The sequence below is a fragment of the Bactrocera neohumeralis genome, chromosome 6 (assembly GCF_024586455.1).
Source record: "Bactrocera neohumeralis isolate Rockhampton chromosome 6, APGP_CSIRO_Bneo_wtdbg2-racon-allhic-juicebox.fasta_v2, whole genome shotgun sequence".
NCBI lineage: Eukaryota > Metazoa > Arthropoda > Insecta > Diptera > Tephritidae > Bactrocera > Bactrocera neohumeralis.
This window is the reverse complement of record NC_065923.1, coordinates 57274357-57298164: the sequence shown is the minus strand read 5'-3', so window position 1 is coordinate 57298164 and position 23808 is coordinate 57274357. Positions and strand designations below refer to the sequence as shown.

General features: G+C 37.6%; 1 protein-coding gene across 4 annotated transcripts; it reads right to left on the bottom strand.

Annotated features, from left to right (window-relative positions):
* Positions 1–10532: 10532 nt before the first annotated feature.
* On the bottom strand, positions 10533–21847 carry LOC126762332 (ornithine aminotransferase, mitochondrial). Of its 4 annotated transcripts, XM_050479036.1 has the most exons (7): positions 21700–21847; positions 21265–21592; positions 11997–12165; positions 11782–11922; positions 11219–11723; positions 10990–11152; positions 10533–10935 (listed from the first exon to the last, which is right to left on the bottom strand). In XM_050479036.1, the coding sequence occupies exons 2-6, from the start codon at positions 21570–21572 to the stop codon at positions 10992–10994; spliced, it is 1284 nt and encodes a 427-aa protein (XP_050334993.1). In that variant the 5' UTR covers positions 21573–21592; positions 21700–21847; the 3' UTR covers positions 10533–10935; positions 10990–10991. The 4 variants fall into 4 exon arrangements, with proteins under 4 accessions (XP_050334993.1, XP_050334989.1, XP_050334992.1 ...); XM_050479032.1 differs by having other exon boundaries at positions 10533–11152; XM_050479035.1 differs by having other exon boundaries at positions 10533–11152; positions 21704–21847.
* Positions 21848–23808: the final 1961 nt, after the last annotated feature.

Here is a 23808-nt window from a genome sequence, read left to right as displayed (position 1 = left end):
CAAGTGCAACTTGCAGGAATCAAAGCCAGGGAAGTACTTCGGGTAGATAAGGCTTGCTGGTTATATGGGGTATAGGGAGAGTTTTCACCTGCTTTATTCATTCCAAGCACAACAATCTACCGTTATAAGAAAAACACGCAATCTCATTTTTATTAAGATATCTCACATATGGGGCGATATATGCGGTATAAAGTCACGCAGAATTTCGAAAGTCTATATCTTTCTGTTAAGCACTTGTACATACATATATGTACATACATACATATGTGGACTAGGGGAAGTATTGAAACGATTCAACCCATTTGTAACACACATATGTATGTACATACTACTAGCAGGAAAGAGTTCGTTTTGAATTTCAATTATAGTATACATATCACACATTGACCGATATTTTCAGTAAAAGGTCAACTATATGCAATGGGTCCACGTATACAGTACCTAGGGGTTTGACAGTTTTGGTTCGGTTTGGGAAGTTTTTAGCTTTATTTCACTTAGTTTGATACTGTGACATAGAAATGTCAAAACTGTGACATAGAAATCGGTTGAGCGGATACCGAGATATGTGATTTCACCTCAAAGTGGGCGGTGCAACGCACCTGTAGTGGTTTAGGAGAAGCTTATTATAGGGCGAGCTCACGTATACTTTTTCAAACTTTTTTGCCCACTGTCGTTCCTTTCCACTACGATCCCCTGTGCCAAATTAGAGTTTTATATATGTATGTACATACATATGTATTAATTTGGTGCTTAGTTATGGCAATTTATATGTTTTCGGTTAATGGCGTTTTGTTGGCGTGGCAGTGGTAAGATTATGCCCATCTTCAAACTTGTCCTCACTTTTCTGCCAGGGAACATATACATATATTCACAGAGTCTGGCAGTCACCAGGATTTCAACTCGTCTCGTCATCCTGATCATTTATATACATATATACATATAACTTTATATCTATCACGATTAGTTTTAGGTGATACGTACAACCGTTAGGTGAACAAAACTATTATACTCTGTGGCAACATGTTGCAAGAGAATAAAAATGTTGCGAAAGAATTAAACGACAGCTCAAAATATATTAAAAACATCTTTAAATGAGATATGGTGATATTAACTGGACCAGAGGATTGGATATAATTATATTGGGTATATTTCAGCGCTAAAGCAAATCATTTTTAAGAAAACTTTGCCATTTAGTTTCATTAAAATATCACACATTTTGATTAACCTGAACGGTTTAAATATACATACATATGTATGTAGTAGGTAGAAAGGTGGAAATCGTTTTATGGGGTATGCTGTCGGACAAGAAGGGATGGGCTGATTTCATTAATTTTAACATTGCTCATGTACACCAGAGAACATATTTTGAAACAATTTTATTAATGAATAATATTCGTTGACTGACATATTCGGCATAAAACTTTTTAGAACAACGGAAATTATTATAAGAGTTGGGAAGTATATTATTTTGAACACTTTGTTTGCATCGACGTTAGAGTTATGCATTACAAAATTAATCACTCAAAATTCAAAAATATATGGTAAGGAAGGAATATAAAAGCCTTTATAGCAACAAAACAATATTTTACATTAAATCGAAAATTTTTGTAAAAAAAATTTGAGGACAATATTTATCATAAATATTGGGCTCTTGCTCACAACAATTAAATAAATATTCCGATTTCCAATAATAGTTTAGAAAAAGAAGAGCACACATGTTTACAATATTTTAACATACAATATAATATTTCATATATTATTTGATCTGAAACCAGTTGATAACATTTTTAATCTTTTTCAATAACTAAATTTAAAAAATAAAATAAAATTATCTTAACATTCCCGCCTTTATAAGTACTAAGCAAATACAGCGAGACAAGCAATTCAAATGCTCAAGTTGTGTGCAACCGAACAGCAATACTCATAACCACAAAATGTTTCTTTTTATCATCTCGCAAATTTATTTCGCCATAAGCATATTATCTTATAATAAGCTCAAGTGGCACGACGATTTCAGGGCGCAAATTATACCACATAAACTGCTGAAAATTTCAAAAATAATATCGCGCTCTCTCCTTTACTGTTTTGTTCCACTTGCGTGAAATGAACATTGGATGAAATTAATGAAAAATTTGATGGCACATAAACGACTTGAGAATAGAGCTACAATTACATATGTTGACATTGGAGATCTGTAGGTTGGGAGGTACGTGAAAATATATGAGGAGAATGGAGAATATATTAAAATGTATGTTTTTTGCAGTATTTAGTTAACGAATATTTATTGTTTTGGAGAGTTTTCAAATACTTTTATGTCGAATTATATGAGGTTATATTATATTAAGGATTTGCTATCTCACGATTTTCTCATTGATAACAAAATATAGTTTTTATAAAAAGCTGGCTTCATTAAACGCTGTCGTGTATAAAATCTATCATTTAATTAAAAATAATTAATAAATTTCAGTTTAATTGTTTAGAAAGATATTGCGCAATATGAAAACCACATACTACAAAGCTTATACTATTTGCAATCTGGTATACATAGATACTTATGTACAATGTACATATGTATGTCCAGTAATTAGGTTTCATTTCGTAGGCTAACTAATAACTACCGTGTTCTCAAAGAAAGCAACACCGCCAAAATAAATTTTTAAACGTTTGGATGAGAAAAAATAAAATTTAAATAGATTAAAAGAAAAATTGCAGAATAAATCGTTTTAAAGACCGATTGAACCAGATCTCTTCTAGTAGCTTTTTAGATTAAGAAATGTTCTTCCAGCAGAAATTTGGCTAACTATTGATAGTTGATAGCTAAAAACTTTTTTTTTTCAACGAGAACCATTTTACGATATCAAAGGACAACGATTTGGAATTATTTAAATATCTTACAAGTTTATTGTTTAGTACACTAACTATTAGGGTTCTTCAACCATAGAACAAATATTTTCTTCCATCCAAGGCTATTTTTTTCTCTTTATTTAGAAATAAAAACAGTCGAATGTAGCGCAACATAACTTTCAGTAAACCTTGTTGAGTATCTCGTAAAAATATAATTACCAAAAGGCAGTGATATTGCGCATTTTGTGGTATTCTTCAAACGTTTCGCACCCATCCACAGCAGCCGCGCCTTCAGGCATATTAGCATAACAAAAAGCGGACAATTCAAGGGAAAAATCACTGTTTTGGATGCAAGTGTGACTCCAAGAAAGCCAAACTGAATGCCACTTACATAGTTTATTTAGCCACCCCTCGTGTTATGGCGTAACTCCCGATCATCCCTGATGAAAAACAACAAAAATGTTTTTTTTTTTTATTGTTTATGCACGGTATCTGTTAAGTATGCAGTTAAGACAAAAATACTTGCGGTAATGCTGCCAGCTTATATTCAACACTTTGTATCATTTCGCTGTTGTTGTTATTACTGCGTTTGTAATATGTTTTTATGACTATGCGGTTGTTACTAGCGCTTTTTTAAAACCATACAATCATTGCACAATTTGATGTTAATAGAGTTTTGGGGTCTTCGGGTCTAAATTTATGCGTTCAAGAGAGTGTTGGGTTTTCGCAAATCATGTGTGCACTAATAGAACCGAGAAAGTTATGTTTCCCATATTCAAGAATGTATGTACATATGTACTTATGTACGTATGTATAAATTGGGACGTTGTAATATAAGGTTCTTCTGTATTCTCAACCACCCGACAGAAGTGATTTACTCGCATTTGCAAGCAAAGTGTTTGCTAAGTAGGATATGTCAGTAAGAACTGCGGGTCCCATCTGTGCGAAGGGTGGCAGTAATCACGCGCTAAGCTGCTGCATAAATTTGTGTTCTAGAAACGAGGGAGTTTTTCTCCCGAAACTAAACTTCAAATAATACCCAATAAAACGGATAATTATTGTTCTTGTGCTTGTACTGCAAATACCTTTATTTAGTATATACTAGTTTCTACAATCATATACTATTTTCTACAATAATATTTTTTATAGCACATACTCGTTGCGTTCTCAGTTCTAAATCTAGTTAGACAATGGTTATTTTATATTATTTTATATAGAGCTCGAACTAACCTCCATTGTCCTCCTTCTCGAACTATAAGTCACCAGGTTGGGACGCCATCTTTCCAGCTTTTTTGCAACAAGGTATGTATGCAAGATCTTGGCTTACTTTGTAACGCTGAGGGATAGTCTTGCTATTTCGTATATTTCAGAACCATGGAGAATAGCGACTGCAATCTTCATCACCAAAGTAGGATGGAAGAATTACTCTCTGGCCAAATCGTTCAGGGCAATTGGTCTTATTTCCTTCATGGGAAGGAATGGAAAAGATTGTGGACAACTATATAAGATCGAAGGGACTGAAAATCGCATCCCTACACGCCAGTCAGCACGTTAACACTGCTCCCACTTTCGGCTGAACTTCAGAATTCGCTGGTAAATTACGAGGTTGCGTTATGCGCTTTTCTTGACATCGAAGGTGCTTTTGATAATGCGTCTAACGCAAGCGTCCTGAAGGCACTGGAGAAAAGGAATGTGGCGGCTCCAGTATGCAGATGGATAGAGGCTGTACCTCTACTAGAAGAGCTGAAACCACAATGGGAGAGAGTAAGATTCGTTTTGGTACCACGTGGGGCTGCCCAGAGGGTGGAGTTCTATCACCCTGATATGGAGCTTAGTACTAGATGGGATTCATAAGTTGCTCACTAACAATGGGATTCGGTGCCAGGGATACGCCGATGACATCGTCATAATGTCGCGAGGTAAATTTCAGAACACTCTTTGCGGTATACATTTCAAAGGGGCTTAAGTCAAAAAACAACCGTTTTCCCTTTTACAAAGCGAAGATCTCCTCCGGGCTTGAGACCAGGGAGTTGGAGGTGTCTAAAGAGGTTAAATCTCTTGGCTTCACAGTAGACTCAACTTTACGATGGAATAGGCATGTGAAATTAACATTGTCCAAAGCCATCAATGCACTGATATGCAGACACCTGGCCGGCAGATGATGATCCTAAGGCCTACTGCTTGGGTATCTAAGGCAACGCAGTCTTCGGTAGGCCTTCAACTATCGAAGCTGAAACGGCTCGCCTGTGTCTGCACTTCAGGGGCATTGCGCACTTGTCCAACCGCAGCACTTGAAGTCATGCTGGAGATCAGACCGCTGCAAATAGAGATCAAATATACCATGCTTCTCATGGCAGCAGAGGGTTTTGGCAAAGGGTAGATAATGTCGCCTCAACAAATGAAGCCCCTATGGGACACACCACATACCTCACCACTGACACTTCTTCAAAGGGAAGGCGATACGAAGATGTTAAACTTTACAAATAAGGCGGAGTGGAGTGATTTCACGATCGAAGGGCAGCACCATTCAGTGGTATACTTACGGCTGCAAAACATCGGAAGGCATTGGAGCAGGCATTGTGGGACCGCATACCAAACTATCCATACCAATGGGACGTTTTCTGAGCAACTTTCAAGCAGAAGCCTTTGCAATAAGTCAGTGTGCAGAAATCAATCTCCACCGCAATTATCGTAACCAGCTTATCGTTATACTTAGGCACTAAAGTCGATCTCAGCTTATGAGGTCAAATCACTGTTGAACAGTATAGTTATATGGGGAGTGAGCGGTGTTTTCGGTTAATAATGTCTTGAGGGCGTGACAGTGGTCCGATTACCCATTTATGAACTCGTACTTTAAGTTTCATCAAGATATCTCAATTTTTACTTTTACTCTACGGCAAAACGATCTTCGCTGTTTTTTAATATTCAGAAAAATACTTCCAACATTTTTTTTACTAAATTTATTATAAAGAGTTGTACACTCATAATGTAATAATCCGAATAACAATGAAAAATATTAATTTTTACTCGAATACTCTTCAGTGGTTGAATTTGTCTTATATCTTTTGGCTTATATCTTTCTTAAAAATAGTAATAGAACTTAAAGATGCACTTTTCTAGCTTCGTCTAGCGACGTGTCACTCTCACAGTTACCCTATGCTTTGAATGTAACAAATATTTTTATTTCTCCAAATTTTCAAAAATTGTATTTAAAAACTCCAATTCGGGCAAAAATTCCTGCAAATTGTGTCAAAACTGTACAAGATATAGGGCGAAAATTGGTTTTTTCTATGGCTTTTAATAAGATGTCTTGTAAATTTACTATCAATTTCCTCAAAAACCGTATTGTGAGAATTTTGGAACTTAAGAATTTGCGTGGCTTCTAGTTCCTAAATTTTATATACTTAATATCGAAGATATTTTGTAAAAATTCACTTTTGTTCGAACCACCTCATGAAACTTGTTGGTAGGTAGATAAAGGGGGGCGGCAGAACATCCTTGGCCCCGGGCGCCCGAAGTTGTAGCTACGCCACTGTTAGTGGATGTCCTTTAAGATTAAAAAAAAAATTAAATACCATCTGCTGGATATCCAGTGAGCTTTCTGTATGAAGAACATTTTAATAACGAACTGTTTATTTGTATACTCAGTATGTATAATTCGCCATCTGACTTCTTCGACTAGTTAAAAATGGGGGATGTTTTCTGTTTCGAATATCACTACCTGATTTGCTGCTGTTTCGTGTAATGTATTTGTGTAAATACAATCAATTGAAATCAAAACGGCAATTTTGCGGGGAAGACACAAATTGCCGGAAGTAAATTTGTTGAAATGGCGTGGGAAGTAATTTGGCAATATAAGGTGATAAAGTCAAGACACGTTGACACGTATTGAGTCAGGTGGGTGTGAAAGAGTAGGAGTATTTAAATGGAAGTCCTGCACTCAATCTGAGGTAGATTATGTTGAACGTGTTTGGAAATATATAATAATAATTGTTTAAAAAGTAATTTTTTAAGCAAATTAAAATTGGTACGATTCGAAAGTATTTAAAAAGGTCTACTTGGGTTAATATAAATTGCATTAAATGGTTAGGTCTGTTTATGATTATTTATTTACTTACACATGCTGGGGTTCTAAAACTGTTTTTCTAAACCGCGCTGTAGTGTCGAAGCGTTTGTGTCAAAATTCAACTAGGAGTGTATTGCATATTATTCACTTCAAATTTCAACCGTAACTTCACAGAAATATTATTTCGTAAAGTATATAACTGTTTCATTATTGTTACTTAAAAAATATATTTTTTTATAAACTATTTACGGTAAATTTTTCAAATATTTAACATTTTCTTTATAGGCTTACCGTTGTACGAGAAATTGATTTCCAGCAAGTCTTGTGTACTATATTAACATCGCGTAAAAGAACAGAAATATATACTACATACAGAAATTCATAGGGTCTAATCAGTGAATCCGTTTCGATAGAAAAACTTGCCGAATCCATCGAAATAAATTACGATGAATTATTGAAACCGCGTAAAAAATAAAATTGCTCTAATATCGAGATCAATGCAATCGTAAAATCGAGAATTTTTGTTGAAATTGATTCGTTGATTAATTTAAAGTACACATTTAAGAGAAAATGGGAAATGGAAAAGGTACGAAAAATTCACACGTTTTTACTATCGGTTCATTTACAGGTCAGTACAGTAACTTTAAGTCCGCTGAAAAAGAAGGTCAGCAGAGTACATACATACATCTTTTAAAGGAGTAAAAGACATTAAAAATTTTGGTAGGACCCAAATCTCAGATGAAATTCCTGTTAAAAGTACCAGTAATAAGAGATCAATTTATAGCATTCATTCCAGCCCAAAATACAAAATTAATCATTATATTTAATGCCTGACCAAGCAATGGAAACTAATGAAGATACTGATGTTTCCCCTACACACCTTATTCTTTCCGAATCGATGTTGATAAAACGGTTTACTTACGGTAACGCGGGTTAACTACGGTATCACTGAGTGCATGAAAATTTTCAATCGGAAATTCTTTCCGTAGTGAATTCGATTTCGATGCGGAATGAGTGATTCGACCCATAGTACATATTTTTAAATCCTGAATCCTGAAAGAGGGAAATTCTAAACTGAAGTGAGGTGTTTTTTGAGGGCTCTAAAGTGTCGCAGCCCCTTTGATGGAAAAAATTATGAAAGTATTTTAAATTTCTACATTTTTCTGCTTATTTGTGTAATATTCTACTTAACTTTTACTGAGTGGGCTAACTTTTAATTAAGCTGCTGCTGCGGACCTAAATAAATAATGCAGTTTTTAAGCAATATATTTCACAATCTTATCTTTAAAGTTATAAAAGCTAACTGGAAAAGAATAAATCTGTAACGAATGCAACTTTTAACACTTTCCGCAATTTTATAGGAACGGGAAGTGTGAAATGTTCCGCTATATGCGCAAATGCAGAGCTGGCGAGTGTGCAATGCGGAATTATAAAATAAAATAAAGAAAAAGGAATGTTATTCAGCGTTTTTTAACAGAAATTTATTTCATTCAACAGTTTTTGGCTTATCAACATACGCCATCGCCCTTTGCCATTATCACCAACTTTTACCAACTCCTCCAATTGCACGCCGTTATGTACAGTGGTGTGAAAGTGCCCCTGTATGTGCGCACACAAATAGCCATCAAATGGACATTACGCTCTACAAGCCCACAAGGTGCTTAGCAATGCATAGCGGTTGGGGAGACGGCACATAGGTTGGAGGGTGCCATAATCTTATGGTTTTATCGCCACTTGTTTGAACTTTTGTTGTCCGACAAGATGTCTTTATTAAAATATAAAAAAGACGAAGTAAAGAAAATGCCAACAAATCGCTGCCGTCCTCTTTTTTCTTGCCATTTATTTGGTGGAGATTTTCACCCAAAAGCGGACAGATTTTTTGCTTTGATTATATTAAACAGTTGCAGTTTGAAGTAGTCTAGTCTGTGTAAACCCGACGTCTTCGTCATCTTATCATCATCTTCAACATAATTAAATAAAGCGTTGAAATTAAAAAAGGAAGTCCTGCGCCGGAAGCCAGACGTTATTTTCTACTTTAACGGCATGCTTTGAGCTGATGAAATTCCAATGATTGTGCTGGCGTTTTTTACTTCAGCAGAAGAAAAAGTTAATTTTTGGCCTCACTTGTCAGCGCATTATGTGAACATTGCCGGTAGTTGGCGTGCTAGGCGTGAAAGTGGCAAAATTTGCACAAAATTAGGTAAATGCTATCAAAATATGTTACTAAAAAATTGTATGTGTCTGTTTATACGGATTCGAATACTTATATAAGGATGCAATTTTCAGTGATAGTCATTGGTAACAATTGTACATAGTTGACCAGTTTTATTCTCATACCGCCTAAAAGATTGCCGAGGTCATTACAGCACGACAATTTTGTCACCACCTCATAATTTGGCGTCAGTTCGAAACACTTTATTTCAACCGTGATCCAAGGAACCATGAGCGATCTGGATTGAGTGTAGGCTTGGAACTACAACTATGTACCTGTCCAGTAGAAAGTAATGCAAATTGAAGTTGCTGATGCAATTGTGAAGCTGTTCCAAGTTATGCTTTGACAAATTTGGAGCACTGCTGTCGTGATTGCCATCTCGAACCAAAATTTCTATATTCTTTTATTTACGGAATAATCGGAACACCTTTGATATTTATATATAAAACTTTAGGAACTTGTTCTAGCTGACTTTACTATCAAGAAATAAGTCACGCGTCCTTGAAACTGGTTTGAAGGATCTGTTCGCGATTTCGCAGAATTCCAGTTTCTTTACATTCCCTATCACTAGTATACTCAGGATAGGAACCTATACCAAATGCCGTTGTGAACGTATGTAAATAATTTTCAAAGTTTTTCTTCCTTACCTGTTTTCAATTTCGATTGATTGATTTAATTAACATTTTTTTTCGTCTGAGAAGTACTTATTAGTAGCCGTGTGACATTGCTGGCAAAAGAGCGAAGGCACGGCTCACTGTAATGCTCTTATATGTATGCTAGCCCGATGGTGGTTTATTAAGTATTTGTGAGGCTGTTGTATTCGCTGTCACTCATCTTCTCAAGATGTTCAAAATAATTCTTGGCGAAGGCATTCACTGCATAACAAACATAAATGTATGTACGTATATGCAACTTTCTTGTTTATGTAACCTTCAATATCTCGGCCTTTTCTACTTTTTAATTAAAACGTTGAAATCGCTAATTATTTGCTTCGCGGTGTGGCATCAGATTGCAATGGAAGCGCTTTGTGTGTTTTCATAATGTCGCGCTCAAGTATTTGCATTATTAGATTATTTAATTTCTGTCACCGCATTTTCACCCATTTTTTACACATTTTTATTGAAGATTGTCTATGGCTTGAGTGTTTAATGCTTAACTTAATGGTTTGGACCGGCGCTCGACATCTTCCATCTTTTGTCAATGTTTCGCTTCCGTTTGCATTCGCACTGTTATTTCTGCCATTCAAACGACTTTTTCTTTGCTTTCACTGACGGACATTGGCACTTTACGTGCGAGATTGGTGGGAGAATTTTTTATTGCGTTCACGAGATTTGACACACTTTGGTCAATTGAATTTGTTTGTCGGCTCTTCCTGGCGGGTGGTTAACATCAAAAGATTAAAACAGTCAATGATTTTTTCTTTACTTAGTATTTTATATATTTATTGAAGCGCAAAAAAGGTTGAGCAGACTATTTTCACAACATGAGTAATTTCAAATATTTGCTTTAAATTTCATTTAATTACAATTCGTGTTTGGCCCGACACCTTAGACTAAAGGTCATTTTCTCAATGTCTGATGAGCAGCCATTTGTCTCAAAGTTCTGGTTAACTTAACCAAGACTCCTTCTTGCGGTAAAAAACCTTTTTTAACCGCAACTTCACTGGCAGTTGGCATTAACATTGAGAAAACGCGATGAAGTAAATATTAAATATATATTTTTTTAAGTTAAATAATTAAACTAAATCTTAATAGAATCCACGAATTCTCACAACTTCTCGTGTCTTAAAAGCTTAACTGCTGCTTTTACGCTACTAAAAACTGGGTATATAATACCATTTTTGAGGAATATTTCTCAAATTACATACATTTAAAAGTTCAGTATTGTGTTCTTTATGATTTCAGCGCACTCGCGTGTCTGTTCCTCAGTAATTACCAGTGGAGGTGCGAAGCGAATGATGTCGCCATGTGTAGGTTTGGCAAGTAGACCGTTATCACGTAATTTCAGGCATATGTCCCAAGCATCGTATTCTGATAAGTAATAAGTAATAAATATTTGTGTTACAGTAAGAAATTCAAATATTTTAAAATACTCACTTTTATTGACAACTATAGCATTGAGCAGACCTTTGCCGCGCACGATGCTCACAACATCTTTCGGCAAAGTGCTGAGTTCGCTGCGTAGTAAATTTCCCATTTTTTCTGCGTTCTCCGCCAGACGTTCCTCCAACAACACTTCTAATGCGCTAAGCGCCACTTTACAACCCAAAGGATTGCCACCATATGTAGAGCCATGGCGACCCGGTTGTATGCACTCCATAACTGGATCGTCAGCCAAAACAGCGGAGACGGGATATAGACCACCAGAAAGTGCTTTACCCAAAATCAAGATATCGGGCTTAACTTCTTCATAATCGACGGCTAGCATTCGTCCAGTACGCGCCAGACCGGTTTGCACTTCATCCGCGATCCACAGTACATTATATTTTGTGCAAAGCTCCCGAACTTTCTTTAAATACCCAACATCGGGTACCACCACACCGGCTTCACCTTGAATGGGCTCAACCATGAATGCACAAACATTGGGATCTTGTAGAGCTTTCTGAAAAGTTAATAACATTAAATATTCGTAACTATAAACGAGAAATATTAGAAGCCACCTCTAAAGATTCTGAGTTGTTATATTTGACGATTTCGAAACCCGGCATATAAGGACCAAAATTTTCATAACTCAGAGGATCAGTTGATGCTGAAATAGCAGATAAAGTGCGTCCCCAGAAATTATTCTCGGCAAATAGAATCTAAAAGTTTAATATACATACATACATATTTTATAAGTTCTTTTGAAATTTAATTATGCGTTTCTAATAAAAACCTTAGCTTGGTTGTCTGGCACTTGTTTCTTCATGTATGCCCAAGCACGTGCGATTTTACAAGCGGTTTCTCCACCTTCCACGCCCGTGTTCATTGGCAAAACTTTGTCATAATTGAAGAGTCTTGTTATATATTCTTCATATTCGCCAAGCACATCGGAGTAGAAGGCTCTGAAAATAGATAAACAATTATATAGCAATTAATAAAAATATTTAATTTTGATGGATTTTATACAAATTTCCAAATACTTTAGATAAAAGAGAAAGTAAGGAAATTGTATGAAACATTTTGAGGTACGAAATATTCGAAAAGTATCTACCAGGGTTCTCGGTGGTTACGTATACAACTTAGTTATTGGACAGATAACATTATTCCAGAATCATAGACGTATGTATAAAATTCAAAGACAAAATCTTTTATCAGATCGTGTCACAAGCAAAAAATCTTTCTTCTTGTCGTAATGTAATCTTAACTAACATACCGATAATCATTTATTTCATTTCATTTTTCTGAAGTTGTTGTTCTCAAAGTCAAGTTATCTTTTCTATTTTTGTTTGCAATGGAAAACAAATATATCCAGTCAGTTGAGTTCTGGTTAAAAATATTAAAAAAAAATATTAAAGGTCTTTACAGAAAGAAGTAGTCTTGGTTAAGTAACCAGAACTTAACTGACAGATGGCTAAGCAGACTGTGAGAAAACGCGTCTAAATTAGTTAAGGTTATTGACATCATATATTGTCACACACGATGGGTGTTGCGTTTACGGAATATCGATTCAAAGGGCGATCTAGTACTGATCAAACGCAACAAGAACAAGTTTCTATGACGATTTGAGAGTTATGTATGGTAGATGCACAAAACATCGTTGTTTTTTTAATGTGTACATATATCACTAAAATTTCGATGCATAGTGACAACTCCATGTTGCTATCAGTAAATTGTCATTTTGGTGGCTTGAAAGATCACTTTTCATTTCTACAAAAAAAATTGGAGCGGAAATCCGTACGTTATTTCCGACGCATGGTCCTAGTGCCTAGTGAATTCATATTTTATATGTTGCGTAAATTTCAATTTGACAAAATGGGATTAAAAATTGAAACATAATATAAGAACACTAGCTTCGCCCCGCGATGTTACTCGCGGTTTATTAGGGAAAATAAATTGAATACGAGTATTAACAGTAAAAAAATGACTATTCACATTTTTAAGCATTAAATTTGAGCATCGGAAAGATCAATTTACAAAATTTGATGTCTGACAGAACGGGAGAGTTGGTAAGAAATTATTTTGCTGCAGTAGATTCCAGTAATCAACATTGCGGGATTTATTGTGTTTAAGAAAAACCCACACTGTCCTTGGAAGAAGCAAGGGTTGCACAGGTGAGTGGTGGTTACTTTTAGAGTTTGTCATTGACTTTTATTTATTGTGGTAAACAAAGCCACTTTTATAGGAAATTGCAGGCGTTTGAACTGGAACGGTAACTTTGTGGGCATTATATGGATTCTGGTATATGTAAATACTGTCTCTTTTTTGATCATCCATTGTTACTGGTGGCCTGAACGATGTGCCGTCTCAGCTCTATGATACAAAACCTGTATCATAGTCTGGGGCGTCCAGGTTATACATCAGTATGACAAGCACACCAACTTTGAGTTTTAACTTTTGGGGGGGTGGCGCTCACAAGTCGAGGGACCTTAGGAACTCTACAGGGTATATAGTTTTCTGATGACATTGCATGTGTGAATGCAGTTAGAAAAAAATAGAGAAATTATGAAAGTTAATGCTATTGCAGAAGCCGAAGGGGTGAACACGGATTATTCAGATAGTTCTGATATCATAATAAGTTAGTCCAAAAAAGTTGGAAGAAAAATATAAACAATGTGTTGAATATGCCAGATGAGCTATATACATAAATATATATATATATATATATATACATATATGCGAACTTCAGTTGGAAGGCTACCAGAAAGTCCGTTAGAAAATTGGAATGATTTACAAACACAATTTCTTAAATTACTTAAAGTAGCTTTCAAATAATTAACAACTGTTGCTATATCAATTCCATCCGAACGTTTATTTTTGAAAGTTAGTCAGACAGTGTAAACTCGGCTATAACTGCGTAAGCGATGTCTATGCCAATAAAGAAGTTATTCATACATTTCATGCTTTTCTTGAGGCACAGATGTCGGAAGCTTACGTAGCGCACTGCGCATCGATGAATGTGCCGCACGATTTAAGAGCGGAAGGGGGGATAAAAAATTCAATATCTTTGGAATGGCAGGAATGAACAAAAATTGTTTTGCAGATTATTAAAGGTGAATGTTTTCCGCGTTGTGTAAAATACTTTTCTGTTTTTTTTAGCGTGAAGAACACCTGAAACATTTCAATTGTTTAACAAAAAATTATGTAAAATATTATTATTTAAACAAGTGGACTCTGAAAAAATATCTATAATATAGCACGAACATTTTTCTTTGACTTCACATTATGAGAAAATAATTATACAATTTTTTCAATATCTAAATTTCAACCCTCAATAACTTTAACAAAAAAATGAATTTTGACGAATTTTGATATCACAGGGTATGCGTCTGGTCCGTCGCCTTATGAACTGTTAATTTTCAAATCGGTGATTCAGAAATCAGATAGTGAGCAAAAAAAAATTTGAATTTAACATAAATGGTTGTATAAAATTAAATTTTTGCAAAGCCTAGGAAAAGAATATTGGGATTTATAAAAACATTTATTTATGTAGATGTACTTTGTAATAGATTATTTTTATTAACTTAAAGTACTGAATACCATAATTTCTAGATCTTTTAATAAAAACTGTTAAAATGCAAGTTTCTCTAATGATATTCTTCACACACTTACATGAGTATATTTCGTAAACATATTCAAATAAACAGGATGGAGTCATGTGTAGAAGTTCACGCAAGTGAGGAAAGTTCTCTGATCGCCATTCACTTGGGAGTGGCCAGAAACGATTCTTTTACACATGGCTCAAGCAGCTCACTACTTCCGGTCTTTGACCAAGTATCCTCTGGGTAGCCTAAGAACATCCGTTCGAAGGCGAGCTAAAGTGAGAAGGCGAAACATTCCCTACAAGGGTTGTGCGCTGGGTTTGGGACCCGCCACGTAAAAAACACCCCCAGTGAAGAGCTACAACCAGCCTCGGATGAGAGACCCCCCTTTTGATGACGACCATGGCAAACGAAATAAGGACTACGAATTGAGGGCATGCACCTGGAATGTCCGGTCCCTTAATTGGGAAGGTGCCACTGCCCAGCTGGTTGATGTCCTCGTAAAGACAAAGGCTGACATCACCGCAGTCCAAGAAATGCGATGGACGGGACAAGGACAGAGACGAGTAGGTCCTTGTGACATTTACTACAGTGGCCATATAAAGGAGCGCAAGTTTGGTGTAGGATTCGTGGTGGGAGAGAGACTCCGTCGCCGAGTACTATCATTCACTGCGGTGAATGAACGTCTAGCCACAATCCGCATCAAAGCGAGGTTCTTCAACATATCGCTGATTTGCGCCCACGCCCCGACGGAAGAGAAGGACGATGTGACCAAAGATGCCTTCTATGAGCGCTTGGAGCGCGCTTATGAGAGCTGCCCCCGCCACGATGTCAAAATCGTGCTTGGCGACTTTAACGCCAGGGTGGGCAAAGAAGGTATATTTGGCACTACGGTCGGTAAATTCAGCCTCCACGACGAAACATCCCCAAATGGGTTGAGGCTGATTGACTTCGCCGGGGCCCGAAATATGGTTATCTGTAGTACTAGATTCCAGCATAAGAAGATTCATCAAGCTACCTGGCTGTCTCCGGATCGAAAAACTACCAACCAGATCGATCATGTTGTGATAGACGGAAGACACGTCTCCAGTGTTTTAGATGTGCGTGCGCTCCGAGGTCCTAACATCGACTCGGACCACTATCTTGTTGCAGCTAAGATTCGCACCCGCCTCTGTGCAGCAAAAAACGCGCGCCACCAAACACAAGGAAGGTTCGACGTCGAGAAGCTGCAATCACAACAGACAGCCGAACGATTTTCTACTCGGCTTGCACTCCTGCTCTCTGAGAGCACTCGTCAACAACTCGGTATGAGGGAACTGTGGGACGGCATTTCAAACTCCTTACGTACAGCTGCAACCGAAACCATTGGTTTTCGGAAAGTGCAAAAGAACAGCTGGTACGACGAGGAGTGCCGTGTCGCAGCGGAGAGAAAACAGGCTGCCTACCTCGCAACGTTACGATCGACCACTACACGTGCGGGATGGGATAGATACCGAGAGTTGAAGAGGGAAGCGAGACGCATTTGTAGACAGAAGAAGAAAGAGGCTGAAATGCGTGAGTACGAAGAGCTTGATAAGCTGGCCGACAGGGGTAATGCTCGAAAATTCTACGAAAAAATGCGGCGGCTTACGGAAGGTTTCAAGACCGGAGCGTATTCCTGTAGAACCCCAAAGGTGATCTAGTCACTGATGCCCAGAGCATACTTAAATTATGGAGGGAACACTTCTCCAGCCTGCTGAATAGCAGTGAACGCACAACACCAGGAGAAGGAGAACCCGATTCCCCAATCGATGACGATGGAGCAGACGTTCCATTACCCGACCATGAAGAAGTTCGAATAGCAATTGCCCGCCTGAAGAACAACAAAGCGGCAGGGGCCGACGGATTGCCGGCCGAGCTATTCAAACACGGCGGCGAAGAACTGATACGGTGCATGCATCAGCTTCTTTGTAAAATATGGTCGGACGAAAGCATGCCCAACGATTGGAATTTAAGTGTGCTATGCCCAATCCATAAAAAAGGAGACCCCACAATCTGCGCCAACTACCGTGGGATTAGCCTCCTCAACATCGCATATAAGGTTCTATCGAGCGTATTGTGTGAAAGATTAAAGCCCACCGTCAACAAACTGATTGGACCTTATCAGTGTGGCTTCAGACCTGGCAAATCAACAACCGACCAGATATTCACCATGCGCCAAATCTTGGAAAAGACCCGTGAAAGGAGAATCGACACACACCACCTCTTCGTCGATTTCAAAGCTGCTTTCGACAGCACGAAAAGGAGTTGCCTTTATGCCGCGATGTCTGAATTTGGTATCCCCGCAAAACTAATACGGCTGTGTAAACTGACGTTGAGTAACACCAAAAGCTCCGTCAGGATCGGGAAGGACCTCTCCGAGCCGTTCGATACCAAACGAGGTTTCAGACAAGGCGATTCCCTATAGTGCGACTTTTTCAACCTGCTTTTGGAGAAAATAGTTCGAGCCGCAGAACTAAATAGAGAAGGTACCATCTTCTATAAGAGTGTACAGCTGTTGGCGTATGCCGATGATATTGATATCATCGGCCTCAACACCCGCGCCGTTAGTTCTGCTTTCTCCAGGCTAGACAAGGAAGCACAGAAAATGGGTCTGGCAGTGAACGAGGGCAAAACGAAATATCTCCTGTCATCAAACAAACAGTCGTCGCACTCGCGACTAGGCTCTCACGTCCCTGTTGACAGTCATAACTTTGAAGTCGTAGATAATTTCGTCTATATTGGAACCAGCGTAAACACCACCAACAATGTCAGCCTAGAAATCCAACGCAAGATAACTCTTGCCAACAGGTGCTACTTCGGACTGAGCAGGCAATTGAGAAGCAAAGTCCTCTCTCGACGAACAAAAACCAAACTCTATAAGTCGCTCATAATTCCCTGTATATGGTGCAGAGTCTTGGGCGATGACAACAACCGATGAGTCGACGTTACGAGTTTTCGAGAGAAAAGTTCTGCGAAAGATTTATGGTCCTTTGCGCGTTAGCTACGGCGAATACCGCATTCGATGGAACGATGAGCTGTACGAGATATACGACGACATCGACATAGTTCAGCGAATTAAAAGACAGCGGCTACGCTGGCTAGGTCATGTTGTCCGGATGGACGAAAACACTCCAGCTCTGAAAATATTCGACGCAGTACCCGCCGGGGGAAGCAGAGGAAGAGGAAGACCTCCACTCCGTTGGAAGGACCAAGTGGAGAAGGACCTGGCTTCGCTTGGAATATCCAATTGGCGCCACGTAGCGAGAAGAAGAAACGACTGGCGCGCTGTTGTTAACTCGGCTATAATCGCTTAAGCGGTTTCTACGCCAATTAAGAAGAAGATTCAAATAAACAAATGAAATTTAATTTGCGGTTTTAATATTTTTAAACCAATTTATTTTTACTTCCGGTAAAAGTGGTACTTTTGATGCATCGCATAACATCGATGTCAAGTTTCAATGTTTCTTATCAATATTACGGTGCGTTATAGGATCAAACGGACGACGAAATAAAAGTAAGACCATATTTGTAGTAAAAATCGAAATGTTTATCCGAGTTATTGTAAGTTAATATACACGTTATCTCCTAGCAAGAGTGATAGTATTTTTTAACTACAAGCGTATTAAGCTAATAACTAAAAAAAATCCTCTTTATAAATATTGAATATTTTAATTTGAACTGGTTCGAACCGCTATTTCTTTAAAAATTACTAAAAATTTATGTTTATTCTTACTGATAATATTGGTAAGCAGAAATGTACTTCCGAACAATTCTAACATACAACTGAATCTAATTGATCATCAAATTAATCAATTTATAAACAAACACATCATGATTATTACAATCATAGTCATAGATCGTGTGTTTAAATTGAATAGAAAAAAATGGGTGGGTAAAAATAGCTTTCGGATCGCGATTCTCTGTGAAAAAATTAATGTTACGAATGGAAGATAAGAGCGCTTCTAATCTTTGTTATGGCGGCACTTCTGTTCGATTACAATTGCAAGGGGTATCAAAACCATGTCAAAGATTGATTGTAGAGAGCTGTTTGGACTGGTAAACTCATACAACTCAGTTAGTAAGTATACACATTTTATTATTTCCTTTCCTGAATTACTCGAAAACTTTGGTGCCCATGTTTTGAAATGTTAGAATTCTGCAATTAATAGTATCAATGAAAGGCAGTGGTCAATATAGTGCTTGGTATTCATTACGTCAAATTGAGTGACAATCAAATTGAAACAAATGACGTTTGTTATTTAATTTCTATAGACTGCCTATAGCTCTATAGGCCTATATAATATTGTACATACATATATGCTTCCAAGTCTCGTTATTTTAATGTTTATGACGCTCCGTTTTTGTATTACAAGGTCTCTTTTATTGTGTAAGCTTGCATCTATATTTTTCAGTTGTAAGCTTTGAGATATCGTTCATTCAGTAGCCATTCTCCGAAAAACCGTTCAAAACAGTAAAGTATGCGCTGCGTTGTAGAACTACATATATACTATATGTAAGTATATAACTTATACACTGACCGACATTTTCGGCATAAGGTTGGTTAGAAAAACGAAAATCATTATATGTACATACATGCATACTATGTAGTAAATGGGAGTTGGGATAGTATCGACCCGATTTTATCTATTAACTATTATCATGCCACATATTTAAAAAATTTTGCCTGTGTTTCATTAAGGTGCCTCAGATAACTCAAGCATAAGCCGATATATGCAGTATAGAGTAACCCAGAAGTTCGAAACTCTTTATATCAAGTATATGGGGGCTAAGGGAAGTATTGATCCGATTCAATTTAGTTTTGATACACTGAGTTACTATTGTAAGAAAAGGATTCTCTCTGAATTTCGATTGTATATCCCATACATAGATCGTTATATTCGGTCAAAAGTCAACTACATATGCACATATTCGGTAACTAAAGTCTTGAACAGTTTTGGTTGGATTTGGAAAATTTTTGGTCATAAGGTGACATATTTTAAAGGAATTATTACTATTATTGTTCTATATGAGAAGTAGGCCTGGTTGTAGTCCGATTTCGCTCATTTTTGCACTGTGATATAGAAATGTAACAAGAATATCATGTACTAACTTTAGTGAAAATCGGTATGTGAGTTCACGAGATATGTGATTTCACCAAAAAGTTGGCGATGTTACGCGCATCATCTAATTTTTACCCCGGCTCCCATAAAATCTTATTATACCATCTCGAAGGTAAAAAATCTCTGGCGTATTTAGTTATAGGTTTATCGCGATTTTTAACAGTACCGTTATATGAGGAGAGGACGAGGTTATAATCCTATCATGTCGATAGGCGTTTTCATATACATACATATATATTGGCAAACTTAGTTATTGTAGATTTAGTGGTTTGATAAGCTGGCCGATAGGGGTAATGCTTGAAAGTTCTTCGAAAAGATGCATCGACTAACATAAGGTTTCAAGACTGGAGCATACTCTTGTAGAACCCCCCAGAGTTGATCTTGTGACTGATGCCCAGAGCATACTAGAATAATAAAGGGAACACTTCACCCACCCGCTGAATGACAGTGAAAGTATAACGTCAGGAAAAGGTGAACCCGATTCCTTAATCGATGACAATGGAGCAGACGTTCCATTACCCGACCACGAAGAAGTTCGAATAGCAATTACCCGTCTGAAGAACAACAAAGCGGCGGTGGCCGATGGATAGCCCGCCGAGCGGCGAAGAACTCATAAGAGGCATGCATCAGCTTCTTTGTAGAATATGGTCGGACGAAAGGATGCTCAAAGATTGGAACTTAAGTGTGCTCTGCCCAATCCGCAAAAAGTCAGACCCCACAATCTGAGCATGGACTCGACCACCTTCGTGCACAGACCCCCGTTAATATTTTTCCAGAAATTTTCAGCCTTCTGCCATGAATCGTTAAGATTCGACACTCACCTGGCGTATCAGAAATCGTACGCTCACTCTTGCTCGATTGTCTTACACTTCTAGCCTCCTACATAAACCTTGTTAAAGGATGTCAACAAGTGGAATGGCATCTATTTGTCCGGCAACCCTGACCCAATTTTTCATGCACGCCAAATTTAATCTGGCAATTTCCGGTAATTGCGCTATTACCAACTGGCACCTTATTAGTATTGTTATAGTAGTATAGTACTTAGTAAACTTATATTTTTTATTCAAAAGTTTATTTTAACAAAGAAAGAACAAAATTTAATATATTTGGAATTTAATCTGACCAAATAGTTGACATACCGTAATTTTATGTCTACTAATAACGGTACACGAACGATGGAAAAGCGAAGTTTTTAAGTTACTATAATTTTCCCTTAGTATAATCACCATACGAAAATGTGTAAAACAAACTTAACTTTTACGTGTCCAAATCTATAGCCTCAGTTGTCACTTCTGACAGCAATAAACAAATATTTACTCACCTGGAAGTTAGCGCTAGCTTCTTGGCTTGCTCTGTCAGAGTATTTACAATTTTTGGATGACAATGACCTTGATTGACAGCCGAATAGGCACTTAAAAAGTCGAAATATCGTTTACCCTCCACATCCCAGACAAAAATACCCTCGCCACGTGTCAACGCCACCGGTAGTGGGTGATAATTGTGTGCGCCGTACTTATTTTCTCGGTCGAACACTTGTTGTGATGTCACTTTTTGAGCGGATTGTTGGAGCTTTTGTTGTTGAGCGCTCATGTAGCGCACTGCCACGTTCATGGATAATTTTGAGAACATATTGGATTCAAATTAAAGTTCTGTAAAATTGAAAAAAAAGTATTTATATCGTATTTGACACTAATTACTTCGGTGTTTAAAAACAACAATTGCATTTGATGAAAGTTGTAAATGAAATATTTCTTACCCACTTTTAATAAAAGAAGAAAGTACCTTAAATTTCGTAAGTATCTGCGTATACTTTATTTTGTTTTAGATTTCGGTGTAGTTTTCAGCTTTCCGATTATCGTACTTTGCGCCAGCGCCTCCACCATATGACTGAAACTGATCAGCATTCGAACGATCGCATATCTCTCCACTGGACTGTGCTTTTTGTCTCAATTTGGCGCTCTCTTTTGTATTGTTCTATTGTTTGTGTCTGTCATTTATGCTTTTTGTTTATTTCGCATGCTTTATGGCAACTGATAATATAAATTGTTTGACATTGGCATATTGCCGGGCCTCTTTTTTCTTTCGTCCTACCGCCCAAATATCACAACCTTTTGATTTGCTGTTATTCAAGCACTTTCTTATAGCCAATTCACATATAACTTCTGCTTCACTTCGCGTCAGACATAAGATTTAACAAAAAATTGGATGTATGTAGCTTTCACATAAAAAGTTTTCGACGCGAAGCCAAGCAAACCCAATTTTTTTAAAGAAAAGCACTGCAAGCGAAGCGTTCATTGTGTGTTTGTTTTCTGCTTTTCGTTCTTTCAGTATGAACTCTCACGCAAAGCGAGGAAAGTTGTATGTGAATGGGACTTTCTTCTCTTTCCGCTGCTATGTGGCATATGTTTTTTTAAAATACGATTCGTTTATCTGTAAGCAAAAATCTAATTAATAACAACAATTCTGCTAAAAATAGAAAGTCCAAGACCCATTGAGAGCATTTCTAATTTATGCGCCTTAGTTGCTGCAAATTTTTGTTATCAATTAAAGTTGTTGATTTTGAAATCAACTTGAGAAAACTTTCCATTGACCGAACGAAAATCATCAATTGTGTTTATATTATATGTATATACGATTAAATATGTACATACATAGAATCCGATGAGTGAATGTTATCACAAGTTAAGGCGTACAACACTGCATGTTGTTATTAAAAATTAGTTTCTTTCATACATACATATATATATATATAATTTTTAAGTTTTGATTGATACTTATATAATTAGGCAGTATTTATTTAATCTGAAAGTTTTTTAATCTATCAAATTTACTTTTTTCTTTCACCTAACCATTGTTTGTTGGTTCACCTAAATTTAATCGAGGTAGATATAAAGTTGGGAGGATGGAGTCATGGAGTGAGGAAAGTTCTCTGATCGGGTTTGGGACCTGCCACGTAAAAAGCACCCCCAATGAAAAGTAGCAACCAGCCTCGGATGAGAGACCCCCCTTTTGATGACGACCATGGCAAACGAAATAAGGACTACGAATTGAGGTCATGCACCTGGAATGTCCGGTCCCTTAATTGGGGAGGTGCCACTGCCCAGCTGGTTGATGTCCTCACGAAAATAAAGGCTAACATCACCGCCGTACAAGAAATGCGATGGACGGGACAAGGATAGATACGAGTAGGTCCTTGTAGCATTTACTACAGCGGCCATATAAAGGAGCGCAAGTTTGGTGTGGGATTCGTGGTGGGAGAGAAACTCCGTCGCTGTGTACTATCATTCACTGCGGTGAATGAACGTCTAGCCACAATCCGCATCAAAGCGAGGTTCTTCAACATATCGCTGATTTGCGCCCCGACGGAAGAGAAGGACGATGTAACCAAAGATGCCTTTTATGAATGCTTGGAGCGCACTTATGAGGGCTGCCCTCGCCACGATGTCAAAATCGTGCTTAGCTTCTTTAACGCCGGGGTGGGTAAAGAAGGTATCTTTGGCACTACGGTCGGTAAATTCAGCCTCCACGACGAAACATCCCCAAATGGGTTGAGGCTGATCGACTTCGCCGGGGCCCGAGATATGATTATCTGTAGTACTAGATTCCAGCATAAGAAGATTCATCAAGCTACCTAGCTGTCTCCGGATCGAAAATCTACCAATCAGATCGATCATGTTGTGATAGACGGAAGACACGTCTCCAGTGTTCTAGACGTGCGTACGCTCCGAGGTCCTAACATCGACTCGGACCACTATTTTGTTGCAGCCAAGATTCGCACCCGCCTCTGTGCAGCAAAAAGCGCGCGTCAACAAACACAAGGAAGGTTCGACGTCGAGAAACTACAATCACAACAGACAGTAGAACT